Source organism: Dermacentor albipictus, chromosome 3 (genome assembly GCF_038994185.2).
Source record: "Dermacentor albipictus isolate Rhodes 1998 colony chromosome 3, USDA_Dalb.pri_finalv2, whole genome shotgun sequence".
NCBI lineage: Eukaryota > Metazoa > Arthropoda > Arachnida > Ixodida > Ixodidae > Dermacentor > Dermacentor albipictus.
Genome location: NC_091823.1, coordinates 24,660,262 through 24,678,131, shown reverse-complemented (window position 1 = coordinate 24,678,131; position 17,870 = coordinate 24,660,262). Strand labels below are relative to the sequence as shown.

Genomic DNA, 17,870 nt, shown 5'->3' with positions numbered 1-17,870 from the left:
ATCCTCACCGCATAGAAAATGACAAATACTGAGAGAGCTCCAGTTTTGCCTGACAGTTCTTGCCCTTAGTTCGCCTCGCCAGCCGTGCACCGCGTCAAGAGCAAAATACAGCGGTCGTATTCCTGCCAAATGTGCTGCAGCAGTTGCATCCAGTTGCCGAGGCATTGCTTACAACCACCTGCGTATAAATAACAAAAAGAAAGGCAAAAGGGCAGTGCCAGACACGGGGCGTAATACGTCACCCAGGCGATCCACAACGATAGCGCTGCGCTGAGTCATGACCAGAAGACATGGCAGAAATCAACGGCTCACCTCTGTCCGTCCTAATATATTACTGCAGCAAGTTACCGTGGACGCCAAAATAAAGGAAATCAAGAATCAAGGCGCAACTACATCCATGGTCGACGCCATGTTACGAAAGAGCGCTGAGCAAAGATGCGGTGTTAACAAACCGCAAACAGGAGAGGGCAGGCGGCTCTGACACCGGAAAAAGTAACATAAGCTCATCAAAGCAAATCGATCTGAGCGCAGTTGTGTGAGGCGCCGCAAGGAGCGGCGATCTGGTTGTGACGAACAAACAACGACGCCTGTGCTTGGAGACACGGAGACTTGACCAGCGTCTCGCTGACCCCAAGCGCTGCATCGGCGTTATCCAGGCCAATGCCCTCAGTATCCTGGCACCTGTTTCCTTTCTGGGAAAGCTGTGTGCAGCATGCTCTGCGCCTTCTTGGTTCTCAGCCCACGGGAGCTGTTGCCGGTGTTAACCGGGCAACCTTCCACAGGCTCTCCGCCATCATCGCTGCTTATGTCCCTTTTTGGTTGACTAACTCATTTCTTTCTCTTCCTCGTTTACAGTGCTTCTCACGTTCTCGCTGCTCATGGTTCTGCTCTCCGCTGCGTGTGCCGTCTCCTCGGTGGTCCTCCTCCTGGGACTGTGGGCGGTGAGTCTGCCGCAATGTTTTGAAACATTTACGCACATTTGGTTCGTGAGCACGCAAATTTGTCAGCGTTATGCCTCTTTTTACCCTGTAGCTTGATTTCGAAAGAAACATTAACATGAATTGGGCCTTCTTCGGGACACGCCGTCGCGAGAACAGTGCGGCGACTTACAAGCTATAACTTCTTGCGGCAGCTGGCCGGGCACCAGGCACCAGAAAGTTGACCTTGCAATAAGAAGCCAACACTGACACCAAGGACAACATAGGGGAAATTACTTTTGCTTAATAAATAAAATAAAGAAGCGATAAATTAGTGGAAATGCAACAGGATGAAAAAACAACTTGGCACAGGTGGGGAACGATCCCACAATCTTCGAATTTCGTGTATGTGTGTAATCGTGTATTTTATGTACGTGCGCAAACGTTTACAATTGATGAGCCGACGTCAACTAACCATGCCGTGATATCACATATCAGGCTTCAACAGAACGGACGCCGATTCAGCCTCAGCATTCTTAACTGTGGGAAACTTTCATTGCGACGCATGCGGTGGCTGCCTGGCTGTTGTTCAAAGGGGAGAAAATTTCGCGATTTCTCGCTTTGAAATTGCGACCCGCTCTTTTAATTCGGCCCCATCAAGCGCATGCTGTAGGCAGGCCCGCCTCCAAGAACGTGGCACGACTTCAACTGACGACCTCGAGTGCGGATCCGAGGAAACCCCTCTGCCCAACTCCTACGTCGCGTGCTCTCTTGCTACTCTAAGGACACAACGCAAAAAAAAAGGCAGAAAAAAATTGCTGGGAGCTTTGGTAGCTTTTTCCTTTTCCTCTGTGTGCGTGTATGTTTGCGTTATTTTCGCGCTGGCGCCGTTTGACTCCCGTCGCTTTGATGTCTTGCGGAATTCAATTTCTCCGCGAACGCTACCGTCACTACGACTCTTGCGGGACGACGCACACTGTGCAATATCAGCTGCTGACAAGCGTGAATTCAGAGAGGATTTCGGTTGGCCTGACAATTTGCTTTGACGGCTTTAGTGCGATCGAAATTATTTTTGTATTGTTTGCTGTAGTATCGCGAGAAAAAAAAGAGGAGCTCCCATTGGTATTCAGCAGTGACACGAACTGTAGCTGACGCAAAATTGTAGCTATATGTAACACTATACTGCTGCCGCGATGTGACACGTTATACGTCTTGTATGGCGCAATGCCCGGGGTTCTGCGTCTGCGGCAGCCACAACTGACGGTTAAAAATTCTCGCTGAGAAGACTAGGAACGAATAATGACAGAGAAGGTTTGTACAAAAAGCCACAGAAAGTTAAGAGTGACAGCGCCGCAATTTTCGACACAGGGCATTTTTTCTCCGCTTGCTTCAAAACAAGGAAAAAAATTGTCGCTTTTATAAAACCTTTGGCTGTTCTCGAAGGTAGACCAATACCGCTACATCCGTGGCTGTTTTCTGAGGTTATGTATCCTTTTGCCCGCTTCCATTGTGTTTGGGTGATCAGTAGTACGGTAGTTCTTAGTTGCGTAACATTACGCAGTTGTTTGATAATATGGCAGTTTCCCAATAAATATACTTTAACCTAGTGAAAAAAATATGCTTACATAACTAAACGCTGTAAGAAATGATGTGTAGCGGTTACCCTGTCAGCTACTGAAATAGAAAGGAACACAACACTTATTATAATTTCATAGTGATGAAAACCGTTTAACAGGGCATAAGATTTTTAAAAAGAATCAGGAACAGTTTCATATACAAAAACATATTCGCGTATATATGAACCCGTACGCAGGCTTTTAGAAGATCGATCACCTAGTTTCTTGAAGGTTCCCTGTAAAGGGCAGGTAAATTGTTTTCAGCAGTAGTGAAGTCCACTTGAAGTAAGCCCCGTAAGAATGGGCCGGTAGGTTGCGCCGGACTGAAAATAATGTGTTCCCTCGCGCTGCTTGTAAATGCGAATATTTATTATTTATTTATAAAATGCTTGATTTATTATTAACTTCTAAAATTCTTGACACTTCCCTTACACGGAAAGATGGAGTGCCGCGAACACCCATGTGGCACTAAGATGCCGTTCGAGCCATTTGCATGTACTCGTTCCTCCAGATATTTCTTTCTGTATTTTTTGCCCTCTGATTGTGTGCAGGTGATCAATATTGCCGAGCGTGAGCCAACGCGAAACTGCGCTTGAACACTACTCCCTGAAGGCATACTCGCAGGAGTGTCAGGTTCTCTTGATCGAATAGAGTACCACCCACGGCGCGCATCTATTTGAGAGAAGCCCGCAGCAACGAGCATGCAAGATTAAAAAGGACAAGAGCCCCACACTAACATAGTCAAAAAGACTCGCCTAAACGCTTGAAGTTGCACTTATTTATTTATTTATTTATTCATTTAATTATGTTTGTTTATTTTGTTGTGTTTGTCGTTGTTGTTGGTGGGAGTGCTGTTCTCTGCCTATTTTATATCTGCCTTTGGTTCGTTCGACGAACTTTGCAAACGGACAATTATGTGAACGAAAAAAATAGGTCTTTTGAGAAACAACGACAAATTAAGAGTCCATTTGGCGGGAAATTGTCCGCAGTGCCTTTTTACTTCTCTTTTTTTTCGGTCTGTTTATTTGGCTGACACGTGACGGACTTCAGGTACGGCCCTGCGAGACAGTTAACTTCGCGCCCGCATTTCGGGCAAAGGTCATCCGCAACAATAGAGTGCCTCAGCGTCCTCAGTAGATTTTTCGCACTGCCTTAGTCACAATGAAACGACACAATCGCTTGCAACTGTTCTAGCTCACATTCATCGCAGACTGTTATCGAAGCGAACCATTTTGGCACTCCCACCTCGTAAGCCACCGCAGTACAGGGCGACCAAGGCACTGCTCCTCCAGCCCGGCCGTGGCTGCTCAGGCCTGTCAGGTGCGCATGTCAGGCTCAGGCGCATGCGCAGCCCGCGCGCCCTGTTGTGGAGGTCATCTGCGGCGAGTGCAAAGTTTAGGCGAGACGAGATGGCTGGTGGCTTAATCCGAAATTTCAGAAAAGCGTTGAAGTGAGAGACAGCACGAAGCACTCGCTCTCCGCCGCCGGCGCTCTCCATCAGGCCAGCGGTGTGACAGAGAGCGTAAGTGGGCATCGAGTCAGATCTGTTTATGTTTTCCTGTGTGCGCGTGTTGCTATACTTGTTGTGACACGTGTAAGCGAACGTTTACTCCAACTTTTACGGCCGATGAAGCCACAAACTTCGTGTCGTTGTCTAATACTTCGCTATCGCTATAAATGCTCTACCCTTCCGTCAAAACTGCGACGCCTTTATTAATTAATAACTGTGTCTAAGGAAACGTTGGAGCCTCATAAAGGTACCGGCTACCCCCCTTGTCCGCCGTGCAATAAAGAGAGGAACACTCGGGAAAACGCAAAACCATAGCAATACACAAGCACTCAAGAATGATTTCTCGTGAATATTTCAGTAGTCGTGACACATAAACTGCAAGTTCGCAATCCAAATTTACAAGCTAGAACACAAGCCCAATGCAGTCCGTGTGAAAAAGAAAAAGAAAAAAAGGAAGACGACAAAAAAGACGACCACCATTGCGCTGCACGTGATCGCGTGCTGCGATGGTGTGCGGTGACTGACCGTATGGGATAATGAGTCTGTGATCTCTCTCTCTCTCTGTCTGTCTCTTTATGTCTCACTCTCCCTTGTTATATTTGTACCTTCTCCTCACCCCGTTCTGCAGTGTAGGGTAGCAAACCGGATTTTATGTTTTGATCAGCCTCCTTGGTTTTCTACTCTCTTTTGTCTTTTTTTCTCTCCGCACGACCGATTCTGACATTAATCCGTATGTTGCATTCAGTCTCCTTTGACGGTTCCTGTAACACACTTGACGCGAGAGATAGAGAGAGAGAGAGAGAGAGAGAGAGAGAAGACCAAGGAGCATCCGCAAAGGAGTACACTATCAAGTTTCGTTTCGATGTGGTGGTGGTGGCGGTGGTGGCGGTGGTGGTGGTGGTGGTGGTGGTGGTGGTGGTGGTGGTGGTGGTGGTGGTGGTGGTGGTGGTGGTGGTGGTGGTGGTGAATTGTAGCAACAGGCGGGTTTAGCCTGGCGATCAAGGCCGGCAATTGCTCCGCCCGAGCGTCTCGCACAATACCTCTGAAGGGTTTCACCAGATGTCCATCAAACCAGTCTCTCTTAAGAATTCGATGAGGAGTTTCGTTTCGAACATTCGAAAAGATTACTCTTTTTCATAGTACTGTTGGCCCGCGTTGTAATGGTTCCCGATATTGCTATAATTGGAATTCACCTGCATATTGCTGGCAATACTCAGCGCTTACACAACTTGTCTGTTGGGCTCGTCGCACGACTAATTAAATTTCCGTACATAACTATATCGTTTGTGATCTTTAGTAACTTGAGTGTCTGATTACATTGCACATATATTTCGTGATTTGATGACTTTTATTGTATTCAGAGCCTATAATTCCGAAATTATGTTCCTTTTTCCGTTAATGAGTTTAAATATGCAAGTGAGCAAAAGCTTTTCCTTCGACGCATGTTTCGATAGCTTAGATGATTTGGGAAGCTTCGTGCTAGTGGTGTACGCGAACCCCCTCGTTTGCCAAAGAGAGAGAGAGAAATATTGAAGAGGAAAGGTATGGAGGTCAACCAGACAAGCGTCCGGTTTACTATCCTACACATGAGATGATATCATCACCAGCTTGAATAAACTTCACAATTGACTCCAGCAGTGCGAATATTACTACCTTAGCTTGCCAATGCAAGTTGTAGGTTACTTAGGGGGAATGTTCCAACTTATACTTTCAAGACATAGCGGTTAACAGGCAATTCCGCCTTGTAAAAAAAAAACATTTATCGCACTGCACACGTGCTAAGCTTTCGTTCAAGTATAGTACAGCACATTTTATGTCATCGTTACTGACGGAGCGCTGGCACGTTTGTCGTGGTTGTTGCTGATCGCAACCTCTTCAACACTTTCTTTGATAGAGCTGTCTTTCCCCTCGCACCATGCACGCGTGGCGGTGAAGGCTGCACCACGTGGGCACTGTCGACAAAAGTTTGCAAGATGCCCACCCGCAATAATTGCGTCTCAACTATTGCGTGGTGCTCTCACAGCCTATTATTAAGCAACAATACCATGGTTTGGGCGAGTTGCTTCGTCTTGACAGTTTTCATAAAAACGCGCTAAAGACGAAGACAAAAGGCACAAATACGCATAAGCAGATGATCCTTTGAAAGAAACGCCAGTTGGAAGTTCAACACCCGTCCTGTCGTATGTGTAACTTTTGTCTTCGTGTTTAGCGCTTTTTAAAGAAACTGTCATTAAGACACCACCAGTTCTCACTGTTGTAGCATTTGCCGAAGGGAAGCGGCATCTTCTCTACAACGCCAGTGCTGCATGGCTCGAAGCGTGGCGCATGCTTCTTTCTGCAAGTGCTATTACTCTTTCTCCCATTCACCGTGCACGGGGAAAATGTGGGCCATCTTTTATTTGCCTGTCACATTTTGTTTTTCAAAGAAGCATGCGTGGCGCTCGCTTCGTGTCATGCAGAGTAGGAGTTGTGTAACAGATGTCATTTTCCCGCGGGGAATGCTACGTCGGTATACCCGGGTGCTCTCTTGATGACAGGTTGCGAGAGCACCGGGCAGCAATGGTAGTGGGGAGACATTTGGCATACAATTGTCACCAGTGCCTATGCGCTATCCAGCCTACGCCGTCACGCGTGTAGTGCGCGAGGGGAAGTACCAGGCGATCAGATAATTTTTTTCAAGTCCTTGCTATCAGCAACAACCCCAACAAGTGTGTGTTGCAGAAGTTGAACGAAAGGTAGGTAGAGAGAAAAAAAAGTTTAATGGGCGGTAAAATGGAAAGGCGTGCCGGAGCATCCTGTCCCTGGCCGACTACTACACACTGAGATAAAGGGGAATGGGAAAAACATAAACTTTAACGAAAGCCTAACATGCGTGTTGTAGTAATCTTGTTTGGTTGAACGAGACAGAGAGAAGTCATAAGCGAAAGGGAAGGGAGCTAGCCAAGCTGGAGCCCGGAAGGCTATCCTGCACTGGGGAAGGAAGAAGGAAGTTATTTGTTTTTAGGGTCTTCATATCTCTTGTCTCTCAATGTAATTGTCAATAAGGGCGTTTGCAGCCTCGATCGTGGTCAGTGTTCCTCCGAGCGAGCATATTTGAAAGATTCTAATAACACTCAGTTGACGTGCAGCGCTCGGACCGCATTTCTCGCTTCTTCTTGGCTTTTTTAGATTTGTTCTTGATTTTTTAAATTTTTCAGGCATATTGTAAGCATTCTTCAGGCTCATGCAGGAAGGGGAATAGAATGCGGGCAACATTCTTAGGAACAAGACAAATTAATACGTACATGTGTAAGAGAGCAATAATTGGAAAGAAAATCATTCCACCACATAGTTACAATATTCAAAATAACAATCAACAGCAAAGTCAGCCACTCATTACAACACACGACACCTTCTCAGACAAGCTATAAACAATATAATTAAATGTCACATGCGACAGCAATTTTTCGCTACATGCAAAAATTCTTCTTTGCGAAGTTGACGCTCACTAAGCGTAATTAACGACGCCCTGGATCACCAACTCAACCCTTGCGTTTGTGATCCAAAAGAAAACTCCAGAGGGCCCGTCACACGTGGATATTGCTCTTTCTATTTTCCTGTCCATTCTGCACCTCAACAATGTTTTGTTCCGTTCCTCTGTACAGTATTCAGTCGATTTGGAACAGTGGGTGCTTAAGCTAGCCGCAATGCTCTAGATGAAATCTAGGAACAGCGCATACTGGCGTTCATGATCATCGACAAGCTTGAAACATGGTTGGAATTTAGAGCCCCCTAGCCAAGAAGCATAGCACCACATTTCTGTTGTAGCAAGGAGAGAGAGAGAGAGAGAGAAAGCAAGGACAGGAAAGGCAGGGAGGTCACTCAGAAGAGCACCCGGTTTGCTACCCTACATTGGGGTGGGGGAAAGGGGAATAGAAAGAGGAAAAGGGAGAGAGTGAGCATTGAATGCGTGTGGGAGGAACACTATACACAGGGACACTATAAACGGTCTCTTAAGCCGGCGCACTTCAAGTATTGCACCAGTGCACGAATCGCTTTTCGTGCCAGTGACGGGTGTACGTAAGTAATACGAAACCAATATAATAATAATATTTGGGGTTTTGCGTGCCAAAACCACTTTCTGATTATGAGGCACGCCGTAGTGGAGGACTCCGGAAATTTTGACCACCTGGGGTTCTTTAACGTGCACCTAAATCTAAGCACACGGGTGTTTTCGCATTTCGCCCCCATCGAAATGCGGCCGCCGTGGCCGGGATTCGATCCCGCGACCTCGTGCTCAGCAGCCCAACACCATAGCAACTGAGCAACCACGGCGGGTGTAATACGAAACCAAATACACATATGACATGCGACACGTTTTGTATCCGAACTATAGATAGAGCCACCACTGATTCAGGCAACAAAAATTCATTCCCGGCAGCTCTAGTGGAAAACGTAACTGCCTTTATAACACAGCACACCTCATTTGATAACAAATGAATTGAATTGAATTTTGGGGTTTTACACGCCAAAACCCCGATTTGATTATGAAGCACGCCATAGTGTGGTACTGCCGATGAATGTTGACCACCACGGTTTCTTTAACGTGCTCCCAATGCACAGAGCACGTGCGTTATCGCATTGCGCCCCCATCGAAATGCGACCGCCACGGCCGGGATTTGATCGCACGACCTCGTACTTAGCCGCGCAACGCATAGCTACTAAGCCAACGCGGCGGGTCATTTGATGAGACTCGAATAAATGTATTCCTAGTTGGCTTGCATGATGCGTATTACGAAAGAATTGTCGAGGCCGGTGTGCACTGCAGTGACATCGGTTGCACGAGAACACGGAGCGGAGGACAACTTAGCGTGAATATTTTCGTGACAGCTGTAGAAGCACCCAGCGCATCTGTAATAGCAACAGAGTAGTTGCTGTATATACAACGAATACTATACGAAGCTCAACACGCAGTCAGCTTCAAAACGACGGAACCACTAAACCGACGATTCATCTCCGTTACCTGGTGTAACTATACACGAGATTTAAACTGATCTAAATTTAAACTTAAGATTTTGTTCTCCGGGCAACTCTGAATAATAATCATCGCCATTGGCCAACGGTAGATGCGGTGCAATTCGAAAGCAAGAAATCAGACTTGGAGCACTACGCGTAATAGTTCTGAGTCGTCACATAAAAGCAGCTACAGAAACGGAACAAAAAACGAGATGACAGAACTGTGCGCTTTTTCTTGTATCATTTTCAGCGCTCTTCTTCCGCCACGAAGCAGTACCGCAATGCTCAAGTTGCCCTTTCGCGTTATATTTTTACCGTCTTTGCCACCATAAATTGCAAAGCAAGGCACTCTGCTTGGAGGAATAATTTCTTTTAAGTGGTTATAGCATGAACCACGACAACAGCGTTGAAGAACTGTGCGCGCTAAAGCAATATTCGCCCACGTAACTAAGAAACTTGCTGCTAGTGCGCAACGCCAATGGTGCATAACGACCCTGTAGGTTCGCAAAAAGTCCTTCATTAAGTATACAAGGCACGTGCCGGCCTACATTAGCAGACGCAGCCTGTCGTACTGGGCTTCAGGACCGGTTCTTTGGTTATGCGAGGCATACATTCCCGATGGTGATTAATATGGACTAACATCCGTGATACTACTTCATATAACGAACGCGCGCGCAGTGTAACGTCCGGAGCTAAGCGCATCATCCATTTTGTTTTAATAACCGCTCATCTGTGGTAGACCATGTTCTTAAAGGCAATGCGGCATAACTAGTACACTAGCTACTATAACTTAGCCGAGGTGGGCATTAAAGAAACTTACCTTCTGAACTGAGAAAGCCACCCACCTAGGGCGAGGAAAAAACACTTTGTCGTCATTTCGAGCAATAAACGTTTATTCCTCCTCCTCCTTTACGTACGCCATTGCGTTTGGCCCCGGAAGTAGTCCACCTTCTCTGCACGGGCAGTCACGCGAAAACACAGTAGTGGGTCGTCTTTCTGGTTGTCGAGATATTAAAGTTCTGCATTGAAGAAAAAAATACAAGAACCTCCAAGTTCATAGCCTGTATTCATAACTTGTACATAGCCTGTACTCGACTCGAGCAGAGAAATTTCCGCCATTATATCGATGCTTAATTGCAATATGGCGCATGCAGTCTGCTCGATTCAACAGGCTGCCTTCTGAATGATGGTACAGTTGCTTTCACAATTCTCAGTTCTGAAGCTGCAATTTTGTTCTTGTTTTCAAGTGTGGCGGAATAAGAGGCAGCGTTTACTTGAGCGTTCTGCAGAGGCAAGGAAAGAATAACATTATATGCCCCGTCCTTTGAAACGATAAAATAAAGTGTTATGAATTTTCTTGAACATTTATGAACGTCGAGGACCAGCGCGGTACGTCGTGATTTCCGGCGTACTCAGTGACGAACGCGAGCACGGGTCCTTCCCAGAAACGTTTGCCGAGGCGTAAAAAAAAAGCTATTTTGAGAAAGTTCCATTGTTGCTTAATATGACGAGCTGTTCTTGGTCTTGCAGTTTCTGTGTTGAAAGTGAAAGCGGAGAAAAGCGGCGATGCTAATAAGGGTTATAGTGCACCATGATGTAATAACTCGTTAACGGATGCGAGATAAGAGCTGTGTCCGCAAAAGCGTAATGATTAATGTTCTTAGTTCGCTGGACGAAACCAGGTGGAATGACTTGGTCGGTATGCTGAAAGTGCTGAGAAAATAGCCGCTATAATGGGAATTGATTAAGAAAAAAAGAATAAAAATTTCTGACATTTTGTTCACTTTCGCGGAACTGTGGAGTGGAAAAAAAACAGTATTACAAGGGGCCCGCAGGAACTGTGGCTGTCTCATGCAGAAACTCGTAATTGAGTATCTTACAGTGCTATTGAATATGAGAGATTATGGTCATCCCATCCACCAGTTCCTTAGGTTTTTATTTCATCGTCGTGAAGCGGTATCAAAGGCAACTAACGGAGCCGGTAATTTCTTGTCAATCAGAATAAGCACATGAAAAAAGCTGCATTGAATAAAAAATATTAACAAAGCCGAGTTCATATGACATACGAACGCACAGAGTTCAAGTGGCCTAAGCACAAGCGTCGGGCACAAGAGTACACTGCGGAACACAAACAAAAAATATGTGAGTGATAGAAAACCTTAAGAAAGGAAACCGAATTGCCCGATTTTTATTAGTCATATCATTGGAAGCCAACAAACAAAGATACCACGGGCAGCAGCAGCTGTCCGTGGTGTTTCTTTTTTGGCTGCCTAACATAGGAAAACTTGTCACACAAGCAGACATTCGCAAAGTTCAAGCTAAGATAAATATGCACAGTGATATCTCCACCAAGAGGCGCAGCCTTTGTCATAAGCGCCATCAAGTCGATGCAATGGTCTTACGATTTCGCGAAATTGTTGGAGCGCTCCGCGTGGTCATATCATAAGGAGCAGTCGCCGACAGATCGTGCACTTCTCGCCTTCGTGATTGCTGAATAGCATTCTTATTTCTCGCTTCGCCCGATGCGATGGGAGTGCGTGTGATGAGAAAGCTCACTTGGCTGTTGTCACTCAGCATTGCGATAAAGCGGGTGTGCATTTCGGAATTGGACATTTATGCAGCGTTACCTTCATGTGAAGACACGACCGAGCACGTGTAGGGTTTCTGTAATCTCTATGAGATCGAACTCGACGTTCTTCAGAGGGTAGTAAACCGATTAGATAACAGACCATTTTCAGAGACTACAAGATTCTCGGACCATGGACCCACGCGTCGTAGGCTTACAAAGCGACACGGGCACTGCTACGTTTCATGGAATCGACGGGCCTCAGTGACCGATTATAGGCGTGAAGTTATGGACGACCACACGTATTCACAGTAATAGTACCTTCTTCCCTTTCTCGCCTTTCTTTTCTTCCCCTAAACTCTTCCGCTGTGTAGGGTAGCAAACCGGTCGTGTGCCTAGTTGACCTCCCTACCATTCCTTCCTTCTTTTCCACCTCTTCCTCCACCCTTCAAGCAAATAACTGCCCTTTATGTGTAAAGCTATCTGAGTCCCACCCGCTTTGCTAATCAATGAAAGCGAAGCTTTTTTGGCGTAGGTGCTTGTGTATTTACTAAATGAGTTCACATCATGCAATGTTCCACTACAGTATAGTCTATGTCACCTTGCATAGATGCCATGTGTAGGGGCTTTGTCGACGTCAGGCTTGCTATGGCATTGCCTGTGTTTAACCAATATGGGTGAATTAAACAGGTTGTCCTTTAAGTGCGCCTGTATGGGAACCTTGGAAACTTTGGCACGAAAGCACGCAAGCGGGTGTGTGTACGTACACACGTATATACACATGCGCGCACGCACTGGACTGGATAATAAAATTAATAAAAACATAATTAAAGGCTTTCACGCTCGCTCATACAACGAAATAAACACACTACATGCACTCTAAGAGCAAAAAACCTTGACATAGTTGCAACCTTGCAACTTGCAAAGGCGGCGCATGACGCAGAGGCGGCGCATGACGCAGAGGCGGCGCATGACGTGTGACAAGCACGAGTAGCGCCTGCTCGTGTTGAAATAGTTCAGTGCAGAGCGCATAATTTTACTGACACGGAAAAGCATATTATGATAATAAATTGAGGTGACACAAGCGCAGCACACAAAAGTGCACAAAATGTCAATGGCACGACTATGTCACGGTGCACAAGGAACTAATGAGGTCACTATCCACAAGGATGCCATGCAAGCCTTTCATAGATTCTTTGTTTATAGGGACAGGATGAAATACAGACCAATTTCTTTACATATAAGGGACGCCAAACTACTAGGACATCATGATGGTCTCGAAGTGTCTTCCGGTTTGTTAATGTTGTGAACATTCGATGAGGGTATGTTCTACACCAGCTTCCAGGATGCTACAATGGACGCAGCCTGAAGGCGGCCTTTTCCGTATGCAATATAGAAAACGGGGTGTGTAGATCACTTCGAGACGTAGAGAGCGCCTAAAGCTTATACTAACTTGAGGTTTGTTTAGAAGCGTAACAAATGGTCTATGTCGTACAAAGGAGATGATTTTGTACACTCATCAAACCACATGGTGTTTGATAACTTGCGCCTCAGTCCCTGAAGTGCCGTTTTCGCGTCGGATTTAGCAAATAGTAGGGGTGTAAGTTCACTCATATTATATAGGCGCCGCAGCAATCATCCTGTCAGCTACATCATTTTCTGCATTTTTCCATGTGGCTTGAGATCCACTGCAAACAAACCTGGTGGCTGTAACAAGAGGCAAGTTGAATATTTTCTTAACTTCATACCGAAGCGAGATTCTTGTGCACACATTTACGTCTATCTGATCGTCTATCTTTTCTTCTTCTTTTTTTACTCTTTAAGTCCCTTCCAACGTTTCCCTTCTAGGATATGAAACTAGGTCTTCTTTCTCGTCAAGATCATTGCCTTTGTATTTCTCTCTCTCTACTAAATAGCTAGAGGGGGAAACTTACGCTCGTAGCTGGAGCAAGCGATAATGCGGACATATATCCGTCGGTGCACCGCATCAAAGCACCGACGTCAGCACATCGTCCTTGCAACAGTAAAATGAAAGAAGAAAGGTCCTACAGAATTAAGAAATAAGTCATCTCATATAGTCAAGCAAACCCTCCGCAGAAGTCAACGTCGTTGGCTAGACTAACGTTATTTTCGTAGCACTTGACTAGCTCTCTTCAATTTCGTGCTTTACTCTTTGATGCGAAAGCGTCAAGTGGCCAATTGAGCGAAACAGCCGGCGGCCGGAATCTGTAGCAGCGAAGCGGAACTTAAATTCCCGTTGGCTCCAGTACCACGGCACGACCGCGCCTCGACGGAGCAGAGCGGCCGAAAGAGCAGACCTGCTGCCGCATTAGTGCATCAGCTGTTGCGTGAGGGGAAAGGGCATCGCCGCGACGCCACGTCACCCTCGCTCTCGAAAGCCCGTGTTATCCGCGCTTTCCTTGTCCGCGCAAGCTCCCGCCTGCGTTCTAACTGCGCCTAGGTAAGACCAAATGAAAACGCGCCAGGCTTCTGAATGCACTCGCTTGCCCGAGAGGAGTTCATAAGTCGAAGGACCGCTCAGCGACGTTCAATTCGACATTAGTGTTTCGCATTCACAACTCATAAGAAGTGCCTAGGTGTACTCGGATTTTTCTTTTGTCTTTTTACTCTTTCTACATTAAAACACACCTTCGAAGGAACCATTTCTGTCGGCACTACGAGATCGGCGATAACACAAAGGAAAAGAAATATAATCACTAACGTAAGAAACCTACACGATGTCTCAATATCATGCACCATAATTTAAAAATATGTAAATGCCACGTAGCTGGATAGAACCGATGTAATGTTGTTTGCAATCGGTTAGAGCTGCTCATATTATTTTTTGTGTTTCGCCTAATTACGTAATTAGTTCTAATTATTTAATCAACTTCTCAAATATTACACCTAGGTGAAAGGCCTCACTCAGAAAATTATAGAGCCACATGAGAAACTCTCGATCCAGCTTTTTGTTCATCAATACGTGCTACACAAAAGTACTTTTCCGAGCGAGAAAGAAGCCCTCGAATAGAGGCAAAGTTGCCGCGCCACTACTCGTTCGGGGCACTTTGCGTGCATTCGTAGGCTTCTTTGACACTCGGAAAAACACTTTAGTGTAGCACGTATTGATCAATAGAAAGCTGTATGGGGAGTTTCTCATGTTGCTCTACAATTTTATCATTGACACTTTTCATCTAAATACATTTGAGAGGCTGATTAAATAATTAGGTGTAATTATGTAATTAGGCGTAATGTAGAAAATAATCTGAGCATCTCCAAGCGACGACAGAGATTACCTTGGTTCTGTCCAGCTACGTGGCATTTGCCTATTTTTAAATCTTGGTGCATGGTACTTGGAACACCCTGCGTACACGTCAGTGAAATAAGCCCTGTTTAAATGCTTAGTGATATCTCTTGTGACACACTATGTCCGCGCCTGTGGCGATCACCTTAATTCAACACCCAATAGTGCAAACAGTTGTTTCGTAGTGTAGCAGCAGTAGTACTAATATTTCCACACTGGACAACACAAACCAATGGCCAGTCTGCGCCGAATTCTTTTCGACAGTGCCCGGCAAAATATGCGGACGGGCCGGCAACTTTGGGGCGAGCGCTCATGGCGCACTTCCAGCGCTGAACCTTCTCCATATACAGTAGAGGGACGCCGTTCCCAAGCCCAGCAAAGTATCGTTCAAGGAATGCGGCAGAAGAGATGTGCCAGCGTATATGAACGGCGCGCGTATATTCAACGATAAGAGTTGGTTCCGGCTCGAAATGCAGTCCGCCACCGTTTCCTACTGCTTCCAGCAAGACCACAGAACGCAAACTTTCCATTTCTTATCGTCGTCGACCGCACAAAAGAAGGCGCGAGAGTAGCACGAGAAGAATAAGAAGAAGCAGAAGAAGAAAGGGGGAATGATAAGAATGCAGCGGAACACAAGCAACGCGGTGCCCAAGTAAACAAAACCGCGAGGCGGCGCAAGGGGTCAAAATAGAGCCCTGGGGAGGAAAGAGCACGCCACGCTCAATAGGACTGCGGCCGGAGAAATGGATGTCGACGACTGTGGATTCCAGCTTCGGGGCACAAAAGGCACGCGTCTGGTGTGCGCGCGAAGGCGAGCAGCCGCTTTGGGCTGGCTGCGAGGAAGCCAAGATTAAATGGAGGAGGGACCAGCGCGGATGCACCGCGCAGCGTTCAGCGTTCACCACGCCACGGTGACCCTTTCCTTTAATTGGAAGGGGCGGCGACACGTTGAAAGTCAGTTGTCGGGGTTTGTCCCCGAGCGAGACGGCTTTTGGTTTTTTTGTGAGGCCGGAGCAATTTGGCGCGAGACAGCTAGTGTTATAGGAATCGTAAATTTGCCTCTGACTCTTGTGTATGAGGGCAAAGCGGTAAAGGCGAATGGCTGAGGGCAAGAATATTGTTTGGGATTCTGCGGGCTAGACCAATAAGGGTAAGAGCGCATTGTGATTAAATGTATAGCACTGCAAGTTCCGCAGATAGAAACACTTCTTTAGAGCCGCAGACAGTACCAGGAATATTGATATGTGTAACACTTGTATAAAATACAATTCTGGCTCTAATCACTGTATTGTATAGCAACAGTGTTAGGCTAAAACTATCGTGGGGAGCGTTTCGTAGGCCTAAACTTTAGCGAATTTTTCATGGAATGGTCAAAATTCGTCTTCAGTTCGATAAAACCATGTTACTACATGAATGGTTTGATCTTGTTTGATCTTTTGCTCGCTCTATAAAGAATGTATTAAAGAAAATAAAGAGAAAAAGGCAGGCAGGCTAACCAGTAAGAATCCGGTTGGTTACCCGGTGCAGCTGACAGAGACACACAAAGACTGCAATGTGAACGAGAAAGAACAGAGAAAAAGGCACAAAATAAAAATTATGGAAATCCAACTAACGTGTTGAAATCCTTCGTTGTCATTCTGTGGAACAAGTAATTTGACACAACATTAATTTCTGTTTAAGCACCGCACGGGTCACAACCTTAAAACCACACAGTGTTTATGTTGAGGCACAACACTCTTAACAAGTTATGCCGACATGCAAATAGCATTTCACGCGGATGCACACTGTGAGACGTCGACGCAATGGCGTCACAAGGACGAAGGGGTCGTGTGATGCTCGTAGAGAAAAGAATTACGAGGGGAGGCGCATGCAGGGAGAAGTGCAATGCGGAGCACAGTGGTAGGTTTAACCGTTTAACTATTATTCACCCGTTTCAGTCTTCAGTGTTTGGCGTAGTGAAAACTGGCGCGTGCGGTCAGGTGCTGCCGCACGTTCTGCATCAGACATTCTATACCATGTCTGTAATCTCAAAGTGCTAGTTGGCATTGGAATGAGGGGAGCGTGCGTACAATTGTGACCTCGTAGTTAGAACATTTTACTGTATAGTGCTGGGAGAACGAGGTTCGATTTCCAGCATTTAACACGTAATTCGTTTATTTTCCGTAGTGAGCTATTTGGCAAGATCGCAGCCACGATCAGCAAAGTCCGAGAAGGTTCCCAAAGAAAACTTCGCTTTGAAAAGAAAAGTGCATCGTGGTGTGGAAAATGCCGGCTGGCGTGAAGGAGCGCACGATGTGATCACCATCTGTCATAATAGCCCCGTCGTTTTTTTTTTTTTTTAAGAAAAAGCAAGTGCACAGCTGAACACGCAACGGAAACGCAGCATCATAGAATGACACATCCTCATTGTTGGAATGTGTTGCACATGTTCGCGATTTGTTCCAGGATTCCGACGCTCGTGTGCGACATTACGAATATTATTTACTGTGTCATGTAGTTCTCCAACAGGCGCTTCATCTTGTCCCATATGTATGCGTGTCCCGTGCATCTCGCAAATTTCTCGGTCGAGAAGCAGACGTAGTACTTAAGTCTCCTGCGACTGCTCCCGCTACATTTATGAGTAGCAGTACTATCGACAACAAACACTACATATGGACAAACTAGTTAAACTCGCCGTTCAAGAACAACCGCTCGCGTACACTTCCCCGCAGCTCTCTTCAGTGGCGTGTCATGGTTGATTGAAGAGGGAACTAACTTCGATTTCACGTCAAACTACTACACCATGTTCACTAAAGAAATCTCTGTCTAGAATTCCGCCTTGTGAGTAACAACTGCAGTAAGAGGAGGCGCAGGAGAGTTGCTACAGCAGCAGGCGGATGTAGCCTTGCGAAAACTACCAGCAGTGGCTCCGCCCGAGCGCCATTTGTGAAGTGGTGTCGCGTATAAAGCCAATATCTGCTCA

At 46.1% G+C, this 17,870-nt stretch overlaps 1 protein-coding gene across 13 annotated transcripts in view; it reads left to right on the top strand.

The window, feature by feature from the left end:
* LOC135903876 (uncharacterized) overlaps positions 1-17,870 on the top strand; it is a 367,982-nt gene that overhangs the window by 308,259 nt on the left and 41,853 nt on the right. For 12 of the 13 annotated variants that reach the window (XM_065434306.2, XM_065434305.2, XM_070535228.1 and 9 more), the window contains one exon: positions 856-941. In XM_065434306.2, the coding sequence (XP_065290378.1) occupies positions 856-941 (86 nt within the window). Of the gene's footprint in view, positions 1-394; positions 697-855; positions 942-17,870 lie in introns of those variants that run through there. The other variant, XM_070535229.1, reaches the window with a different exon arrangement.